Consider the following 11097-nt stretch of genomic DNA (forward strand, 5'->3'; position numbering starts at 1 on the left):
AGTCCATCTCCAACCACTTTATGGCACCACACTTTTAGTCCACCACTTCATTCTAATGTCTAATATTGCTGAACGAGCTTCGTCACATTTAAGACTTTTTACTATTTCTTTTTCGTTATTCTTTGTCTCCCCGCTTACAGACTTCCAAATTTTCTCCATCGCCGGACACATGCAAGAAGAACAAAACAGAGCCCATTAAAGCTTTTAAAACTGCCAACCTACTAGAACTTTGATAGCATTGATGAAACCAGGGAAAGACAAGACGCAGGAAAACAAAATTATAACCTAAATAGCTTTAGAAAATATTAAAAAAAAGAAAAGTACCATACCCGAAAAACATTTGATAATTGCTAGCACTATAAAATTCGGTACCACCCGCCATGGACAGACATGACCGACTAACAAGCAAGACAAATTCTAAAGAAGCCGGAGAGAGAGGGTCTAGACATTAAGGCCTAAAGATTATTTAGTCAACTTCCTCCATCTTGCTGCCCTCAGCATCTGCATCGGCAGCAACCTCCTCCAGTACGGGCATGTCCACGTCAGCATCCCCAGAATCGTCGTCGATGCTCAGACCAAGTTTCAGCATTCTGTGGATCCTGTTGCCGAAGGTGTTGGGTTCGTCAAGGCTGAAGCCCGAGGTCAGCAATGCAGTCTCAAACAGCAGCAGAACCAGATCCTTCACCGACTTGTCATTCTTGTCCGCCTCGGCCCTCTTCCTGAGTTCCTCCATGATTGGGTTCTCAGGGTTGATCTCCATGGTTTTCTTGCTCGACATGTACCCCGCCATGCTCGAATCCCTCAAGGCCTGTGCCTTCATGATCCTCTCCATGTTGGCAGTCCATCCGTACTCGCCAGTCACCAGACAGCAGGGGGAGTCGACCACACGATCTGAGACAACGACCTTCTCAACCTTGTCACCAAGAACATCCTTGATCACCTTGCATAGCCCTTCAAATTTCTCCTTCAGAGCTTCCTTCTTCTTCTTCTCATCCTCACTTTCATCAAGTTTTAGGCCTTCCTTGGTGGCAGAAACCAACTTTTTGCCCTCAAACTCCTTCAATTGACCCACTGCATACTCATCAATGGCGTCAACCATGAAGAGGACCTCATAACCCTTCTTTTTCAACTTCTCGAGGAATGGTGAGTTCTCCACGGACTTCTTGGTCTCACCAGTGATGTAATAGATGTCACTCTGGCCCTCCTTCATCCTCGTCACATAGTCCTTCAAACTAGTCATTTCATCACCACTCTTGGTGGAGTGATATCGAAGTAGCTCTGCAATCTTAGTTTTGTTCTGGGAATCCTCGTGAATGCCAAGCTTGAGGTTCTTAGAGAAGGCCTCATAGAACTTGTTGTAGTCTTCCTTATTCTCTGCAATCTCAAAGAAAAGCTCAATGCACTTTTTGACCAAATTCTTGCGGATGACCTTGAGGATCTTATTTTGCTGCAGCGTCTCTCTGGAGATGTTCAGGGGAAGGTCCTCAGAGTCCACAATACCCTTCACAAAGCCCAAGTACTCGGGGATCAACTCCTCACAGTTATCCATTATAAAAACACGACGAACATATAGCTTAATGTTGTTAGGCTTCTTCCTTGTATCAAAGAGATCAAATGGTGCCCTCTTGGGAACAAACAGAATAGCCTTAAACTCCAACTGGCCCTCAACTGAGAAATGCTTCACAGCCAAGTGTTCCTCCCAGTCATTGGTGAGGCTCTTGTAGAAAGCAGCATACTCTTCCTTTGCGATCTCTTCAGGCTTCCTCATCCAGATAGGCTTCTGCTTATTCACCAAGGACCACTCATGAGACACCTCCTTAATCTTCTTCTTTTTCTTCTCTTCCTTCTCCTTCTCTTCATCAACATCCTCTACTTTGCCTTCCTCATCTTTCTTCTCTTCCTCATCCTCATCATCAGAAATCTCCTTTTCTGTAGTCTTCTCAATCCAGAGAGAGATTGGGTAACTAATGAATTCAGAATGCTTCTTGATCAAATCCTTGAGACGGCGCTCCTCAAGGTATTCAAGCTGGTCTTCCTTGAGGAAGAGGGTTATCTTTGTACCCCTACCAAGGTTCTCGCCGGAGGTGTCCCTAGTAACCGTGAAGGAGCCACCAGCATGGGACTCCCAGACATACTGCTCATCATCGTTGTGCTTTGCGGTCACTATAACCTTCTCAGCAACCAAATAAGCTGAGTAGAATCCAACACCAAACTGCCCAATCATACTCACATCAGCACCAGCTGCAAGAGCTTCCATGAATTCTTTTGTGCCAGACCTTGCAATTGTACCAAGATTGTTCACCAAATCTGAAGCCATTGTATTAGAGATATAATAAGTAACCCGATAAAGATCACATCTTTATTAAGTAAAAGTAATTGGCACCCCCACATCAGTACGTACCAGCTTTTGTCATGCCAATTCCACTATCAATGATGGTCAATGCGTTATTGGCCTTGTCAGGTACAATGTGGATGAAGAGCTCCGGTTGTGCATCTAGCTTGCTCTTGTCAGTCAAACTCTCAAAACGAATTTTGTCCAAAGCCTGTTTGGTTTCCAAAATTTTATAAATAAAATCAGTCACCAGGAGGAAATTCCCCAAGGCGTCCAGATTATGGTTTTAATAATGATATTCTATGTATAAGTTTCTTACAAATACTTATCTAGATAATAAAAATAAATAAATAATGCACCAACCAACTATTATTTCCCATACAACTTAGCAAACATACAGTGTTTAACATTTTTCCAATATTCGTAATTAATAAGTTTTAACTTAACATAATAAACCTCTAATCTAAATAAATCAACTGTGGCATTATCATGTTTGACAGCTATTCTTTTTTTTTTTGGAACTTGTTAGGTTGTTGTCTAGAGTATAGGATAAAGTCAGTCCTAGAAGATCAGTGAAGGCAATGCACATGAGTGACTATTGAAGATTTAGATAAGAAATTGTATCCCATGTGAAATTAGTGACAGTTATGGGGTTAAACTGTAATTATCTAAAGTCTTCATTAGGATGTCCCCCCTATTCTATGAATAGAGGGAAAGGGTTAGACGAGAGAGACAGAATTTATTATTCTGTGCGAGTACAGCTTATGTTCGTTCTGAGAGGAAAGACTAGAGGGAAAGAGATGGTTCTTTATAATCTTGGTGAGCAATTGAGGGTGTACTCGCGTATTGCTTGTCCTGACCGGTTTCTGAATAAGATAAAAGGCTGCTCTCGAGGTGATTTGAAGGTTCAACCATTGCAATCCGAACCAAGATATATCACTTGTCACTTTTTTTGTGGTTTGATTGTTTCATTTCTGCCACAAGTGACATCAACATGGAGCATACACCGAGCTAGGATACAAGGAAGATATAAAAAGCAAGAAACACAGAGGGAAAAAGGCCACAAGTGACATCAACATGAGACAAGGAAAATGGCAAAAGCACGCCCCAAAGCCAAACACACAAAACTTTTGATTGGGCGAGGGGCGGGGTAGGAGATAGAACAGCACACAAAACAACATTACTCTCCCTTTGTTTGGAGAGAATAGAATGTAGAGGAGTGTAATGTAACTTTACCTTGTTTAGATAGAGATTAGACGGGGATGGAAATGTAAGGTCCAAAAACAAAGTAACCATTATACTCTTCACATTCTAAATAAATCACAGGGTCAAAATATGTTTATTCTTTTTGGAATGGATGAAAACAAGGGGTGAGGGCCACGGATCATTCAGGTGGGGATTGGGTAATCTCCATAACAGATTGTAGGTGATTTACCATGACAACTGGTAGCGCATAGCTATATTAACAATCTCCAGTACCATCAATAAACCACAGTAAAAGGATACCAAAACATAATCCACTGTAACAACAACAACGATAGAGAACGGAAAACCTTAAAACATCTCCATATTTTGCATGAAATTATATATTCTGTTTTCACGATTACATTTTCTTGCTGTCCCATTTGGGGGGGGGGGGGGGACAAGGCAATCGTTGCAAATTAATTCGTCAACAACAGCACCAAGAAATTAAAAAGAAGAAGAAGACGAAGCCATTTCTAACATTTCTAGCAAATTAAGGGACCCAAAGACATCAATACCTTTTAATGAATTTCCTCATTTACTAGATTTTATTGGCATTCGCTCCGATATCCTGGGCAACAACCAAATCATTCTACATTTTTCTTTTGCATAATCAAAAGAATCCACGCAACATTTACATACATCCAGCATATCATCCAAAAGAAAAAAAAAAAAAAAGAAGCAAAACACTGAAAAACAAATACGCAAAAGCTATAAAATAAATAGATCAAACCACATAAATGCCAAAGAGCAGAAGCAAACTAGTAGACTGTAAATAACATATGAGAGAGAGAGAGACTGACATCAGATGCATTGCTGATGAGTTCACGGAGAAAGATCTCCTTGTTGCTGTAGAAAGTGTTGATGATCAGACTCAACAGCTGGTTGATCTCGGCCTGGAAAGCAAACGTCTCTGTCTCCGCCATCTCTGTCGACCTGTACCTCCTCTACACCGGAAAAATCAAAATCGCAGAGGCGGAAGAGAGAAGAAGAGAGACAACGTAACCTAGGGTTTGCAAGAGTAAGAATTGGCAGGAGACGCAGAGATGAAAGCCACCATTATATAGCGGGTCTTTTAGGGTTTCTAGATTCTTCCATTTGAGAAAAATATCCGTTCATCTCAATATTTTTGGATAATTTAATTAATAATTTATTCCGTCAACAGTTGACCCGATTCAACCGGCCACTTCTAGCCCGCGTTTCGATTTGGGCCCATGACTGACCGGTTCGGCCCAATAACCTGGCTGAGCCCAAACATTTGGTAACACTTAACTTGGTCATTTTTTCAACTTACAAAAATTTCTCCTGTAATTTTTCTCTTGTCCACAATTTTTTTATATATGTAAAAAATATTAAAACTCAATATAAAAATAATTTTCCCAAAAAAATCTTTTAACCCAACACCATATATTTATTTATCTTTTTTTGTAAATAATTTCATTCATATTTAGATTTATTGAATAATAATAATAAAAGTGATGTAAAAGTATTCAAAGGACAAAAATTATCAAGTTACCCTAAAGATTAGCAAGTCGCTTATCTCTATTGTCAAGTAGTAAGAAAGTGACATACGACTCTTATCTAGTCATATCTAGATATAAGAGATTAATTCGGATCTTAATCTAAGAGGACTCAGATGATTTATCGGTCAATATTTAAATTCAAACAAAAGATCTCATTATTTAATAATAATTAAAATAAAATTTTTTAAATATTTATTGAGAATACCAACAAATACTTAGAATAATTTCAAAAATCTTGTTTCCTTCAATCTATGTAAAATAGGGACCTTTACGGATAAAATCCTCTAATTACAAGCTCATTATTCTAAATATTATTACTAATTTGAGCGTCGGATACTATACCAAGGAAATAAGCCCTGTTCATTCTTGCAGGTGTATATATCAAGACAAAGTCGTGATGATTGGTCCTTAACTCCATCATCATTTAAATTCAAAAATTTTAGATAAAATCTCAAGAATAACTCTAAAAATCTTTTCTTTTTATCTATATAAATGGGGACCCTATAGATAAAATCACCTAACTATGAGTTAATTATTACTTTTTATAAGTGTCATTACTAACTTGAGTATTGGAGATTATACCGAAAAAACAAGCTATATATATATTTTTTTTGTAAATAAGAAATTTATAAAACAAAAAAAAACACAAAAGCGCTTACTAAAAAAAGAAAAAAGAACTTGGGGCATACCCTGCTAAAAAAACTGGGGAATACCTTGCTTATAACAAAACAAATGAAACACAACACATTAGTTAAAATAAGAAACAACAAACTACAATAAAATAGGTCTCAAACATACGAGGTTGAAACCAAATAAGATGAAGACAAATAGAATACATTGAATAACAACAACCGCCCCAAAAAAGAAAAGGGCTCAAGAGAATAGCAAAACAATTCTAAAGGAAACGAGTGAAGCTTGAAACCAACCAACATCAAAGACAACCCCATTCCGTTATGAAATTTTTATATTCACCTCTTTAAACATAAAAATATATATATCATGAATGAAACTATCTTTAAAAAATAAAGATAATTTGAAAAGGAAACTTTTGTATCTTATTTCAAAATAAATATCTTATATATATATATATATGTGAAGTAATCTTTGTTTAGAAATACAAATAGTTTTATTGACATCACATCTCTCTTTATTTTTTTTTTCACTCACAATTTCTATTGAATAATAGTAAAAAAATTGAAAAATATAGTGAAAAAATGACCTAAATACTGATTTTTGTAATTAAATAAGTAAAATGTGACTAGAGTTTTAAAATTATTAAACTTCAATTAAATGACATTGCATCTTAATCATTTAATCATCTACTTTTTTTTTCTAAATTAATTATATATTTTACGAAGTACAATAAATAATTCAAGTCTAAAACATTAAAACAAAATGAATAAAATTTTGAAAACAAAATTAATGTTTTATTGATTGAAAAACAAAATTAATGTTTATGTCATGAATATATATATATATATAATACTTGTTAATATTTATATATATGAAAGATAGAGATGCCAAATGAGTTGGCTGTTGAGTGTTATTTGTCTACTTGTTTGACTTTTATTTTTTGAATCAACTCGACCCAACTTGTTAGTAGAGCCCAACCCATTTTCTATACTTAAAAAGTTTGATTTGCTCATGAAAATATATTTATATGTAAGTACATATATATTTCTTAAAAATCATATTTTGATCTTCTTTTATGTATCATGTCAATTTTTTTTCCATTTTTGTTAAAAAATCTTTACACCTCAAGGTTATATAAACAATGATATGACTTGTAAAACATCAACAGTTGACATCTAGTTTGATTTGTAGCCATTACTAAACTTGATATCAAAATATCAACATTATTGTTTTCTCTTTGAGCTCTATGAGAGTGTGTAAGTTCTTGAAAAATCATTAATGAAAGCCCGCTCTTGCTAAAGGTCATAGATGTTGTCTCCCCCTCTATAATAACTAATGTTTGAAATGAGACGAAACATGAGTGTGAAAAGGGAGGGGAGGGGGGTCATGCCCTCCCCCAATTTTATTTTTGTCGGATAAATGTTATGTTGTCCAACGCGAGCAACATGATATTATCGTAAAATCTTAACATATACAAATATTTAAAAATACTTTCATGTGCATTGAAGTCTTTCAATACAAAAAAAAAAAAAAAAATGTGTTGTTAAAGTTGAAGCATTGATTGAAAGAGATCTTTATTTACAATTTCTTTATTTCTTTAGTAATCAAACCTCGTTAATTTGTAGTGATTTTCTATTGGTATACATAAACACCCAACTTTAACAATATTTTTAGTGTGGGGGATTTATTCTTGCCTACAATATTTTTTCTTAGTTTGTTGAGGGATTGTATTGTTTTCTTGCTCTATAAAAAGTTAGGGATTTTAGTTTGTAGAATCTTTAAGAATTAAAATAATTAAATCTTTTTAAATTCCTTATTTGTATATGTGTTTCCCTCGATGAAAAAAAGAACATGTCGTCTCTTTGGCCATTTTAGATTAAGAAGATGTGAAAGTACGTTTGTCTATGTAAGAATAGTGCATTTCAAGCTGTGAAATAAGAGAGAAGGGTTGCCATGATTTAATTGGAATTTTTTAAATTTGAATGAAACTATGCTTTATTTATAATAAAATGACACTAATCAATCTATTTTTATTAATAAATTTTATATTTTATATTGAATTGTTTTAAACCTTTCAATTACGAAATTGGAAAAATGAAAGAACATTTTTTTTAAATATTTTTAATGCATTGTAACTACTTTAATAATCTAAACATTAAATTTGATAACTGCTTAGTAAATGTGAGGAATTATATTAAATAATAGTTTTATTCAATAAATACGAGAATTTATATTTATTCATTTAAAAGCTAAATTTGATTATTAATTAATTTATTCCTCACATTTAAATTTAAAAAGTATATTCTATGATTAATTAAAAATTATGATGAATTATTATATTAGTAATAAACTTGATGAACGAACACTGAATAAAATTGACAACTACTTATATAAAATGTGAGAAATTGAAATAGCAATGCACCGACGGTGGCTACAGACAAAGGGAACTTAGGGAAGGGAGGAGAGAAGAGAGGTGTCTCCGACTCCAAGGGAGAGAGAGGAAATAAAATGTCGTCACAGTATATGTCAAGTGGTTGATTTATGATAAATTGAAATTCGCATCAATAAATTATGAATTCGACTCTTTATTATACATAATGAGACAAAATTTTCATCTGTAATTTATTTTATCTGTCGAAATTAAGGACATGAGTAGTGGGAAAATCACGCAAGAACAGTAATCCTAATAAAGGAAATGAATGAGAGAAATTGCAAGTTTTTTACCCTAGAATTTAGGGACATTCTCTGGAAAAAAATTATGGGCATATTGGTCTTTTTGTTGGTCAACTTTTGCTTATTTGGCGTAGCTTTAAATAAAAAAGAGTAAAAGTTCGATTTATCCAAATTAATCGAACTGAACTAATATAACTTGTCTATTCGATTCGATTTTTTTCTTACATTAGTTTGATTTGGTTAATTTTTATCAAAGATTCAGTTTTTGATTTTTAGTTCAATTTTTTGATTGGAAGAATCGAACTATCCAAACCAATTGAAATTTAAAATGATGTTATTTTGATATTTATAAAATGATGTAATTTTTTTTTAATTTTATGTGTTTTTTATTGGTTATTTCAATTTTTTTTTTCATTTTTTTGATTTAACAATTTGGCTTTGATTTTTTAATTATCAGTTAATTCAATTTTTTAAGTTAATCGATCAATTTGGTTCGATTTTACTCTTTAATTTAATTTAATCAATTAATAAATTTCAATCAATTCAATAATTAAATTAATCCTTTGCACACCATAACTTTAAGTTTCAAAAAATTAAAAAGTTAGCCCAAACTAGCTTTTTAAAAATGTTTAAATTAAATAACAATTTTGCTATTTAAGCCTAGCCATACACCTCTAATCTTTTTAAAACATTAATGGCTAGCTTCAAAGCTGGTACTGACCAATTCTATATATATTTTTTTATTACGAGTCATCAATCGCAAAGCTGGTACTGACCAATTCTATATATTTTTTTTTATTACGAGTCATCACTCGCGCCTCTTGTCGAACTCGTCCATGGGTCATTATAAGGGAGGTAAATCAAGGGATATGCCCAAGTGATCAGAGTTTGAGGCTGCGTCTACTAACACTTATCAAAAACCACTCCTAAAAAGAATTACTTCCCCCAAGAATCGATCTCATACTAGCAGCCTTTAGCATGATTGCATCTTTTACAACCCCCTCAGCCTTAACCAAGGAAGCTTTTAGCAGCCCACATGGGCAAGAAGGGAGGCACAAAGTACCTTCCGTGGTGAATCTTGGACCAAGATCGAGGATCGAGTCTCGCAAGTGGCAGTATGGGGTACCTCTCTCCAAAGTGAGGGGGCTCCTTGTGCGCGGTGAGCTCGGGTCTAGCCATTGCGTCCAGCTGGATCACTATGATTAACCCCCCACGTCCTGTCAGTTAGATGTGGGGCGCTCAAAATGAGCGATTTCACCTTTTGAACTAAGGAAGCTCTTAGCAGCCTCATCTTCCATGTTAATGTCACATCACCATTCAATGGTTAACATTAACGGATGGTAATTAATGACCTTTTACAATTCAAATAAAAAAGAAAAAGATAAGCAGGTGAACGCAAAAAATAAAAAATAAAATCATTCTAAAAATGAAATTAAATTAAGAGTTTAACATTTTTAAATAGTAATTGACCATTTCAAAAAGAAAAAAAAAAGATAATTTGAACCACTTAATGATTGGGGATTAACACCATAAATATTAACTTTTATGTAAAACTATAATTCAAATTATGAGTATATCTCTACATTCTAAGTTATTATATTGGTGAGTAATTTGAATAGAATGATTTGATGATTTTAGAGAAAATAAAGCTGATTGAAGATTTTTTCTAACATTGGTATATATATTCTCAATGTTAAGAGGAATATAAATATAAACTAGTAGTATAGTCCTTTTTTCATTTTTTTTATTGTTGTTGTGATACATAAAATTGTAGATGCTTTGAGATTTATTTTATCATTATTTTTAAATAATAACTAAGAGAAAAAAAGATTAACATATTTTCATCCCCTAAATATAATTATTGATTTTGGGGGTAATAAATAGCAATTTTCTCATACCATAACAGCAGGATCTTTCCACAACACAATATAGGTAATGAAGGCCTAAGCTAAATTGTTATTTTGAGATGATCATTCTTGCGTGATTCTTGTCGCTCGTGCCATCGATTCTAGTAAAGAAGTTAAATTGTAGATGTGAGACTTTGACATACTTAGGGCGAGAATTCAATTCATGATCTACTGGTACGAATCCAGCATATCGCTTGTCCAACTGTTTAACTTGCGCTCGAACGGCTAAATTGTTTTCTTATTAGTTAGTTTGTGAATATGTAATATTTTTATTACTGTTTTTATGTGCATGATAAAGAGAAGATGGCATTGTGCAAGGAGGAATCACTTTTGTACTTTTTCTTTGAAGTGATGGTTTCCACCAAAATTAAGGTTTGAGAAAGCTAAAGTAAGATTAGAGAGCGTTGATCATACTTTGACAACCATTAGTGCTCTTTTAACAATCAAAGAAAGAAGGTTTGGGCCACCAAAATCCTGAAATTAGGGAAAGATTAAGACATCAAAGTTGAGATTAGGGGGACAATGAATGGACCGGACCCTTTAGATTGTACTTAATTTAGACTTAGGTAAAAGGAACTCAAAAAGAATAAGAAAACATTAAGAACAAACATATAAAAATTAACAGCAAAACAAAAGAAGCCATGATAAAAGTGTGACTAATTGTTATAAAATAGGGGCATTTGGCCTCCAATTGAGGAGGGAAAAGCAATCAAAGAAAGGGCAAAAGTGAAGTCTACCACTGAGTAGCAAATTAATTTGATTGTTTAAGGAACAAAACAAAAAGAAT

General features: G+C 33.8%; 1 protein-coding gene across 1 annotated transcript; it reads right to left on the minus strand.

The window, feature by feature from the left end:
- Window positions 1-269: 269 nt before the first annotated feature.
- On the minus strand, window positions 270-4616 carry LOC127811619 (heat shock cognate protein 80-like). The gene is made up of 3 exons (XM_052351632.1): window positions 4378-4616; window positions 2402-2543; window positions 270-2307 (listed from the first exon to the last, which is right to left on the minus strand). The coding sequence occupies exons 1-3, from the start codon at window positions 4498-4500 to the stop codon at window positions 467-469; spliced, it is 2106 nt and encodes a 701-aa protein (XP_052207592.1). The 5' UTR covers window positions 4501-4616; the 3' UTR covers window positions 270-466.
- Window positions 4617-11097: the final 6481 nt, after the last annotated feature.

Source organism: Diospyros lotus, chromosome 10 (assembly GCF_014633365.1).
Source record: "Diospyros lotus cultivar Yz01 chromosome 10, ASM1463336v1, whole genome shotgun sequence".
Taxonomy (NCBI): Eukaryota; Viridiplantae; Streptophyta; class Magnoliopsida; order Ericales; family Ebenaceae; genus Diospyros; species Diospyros lotus.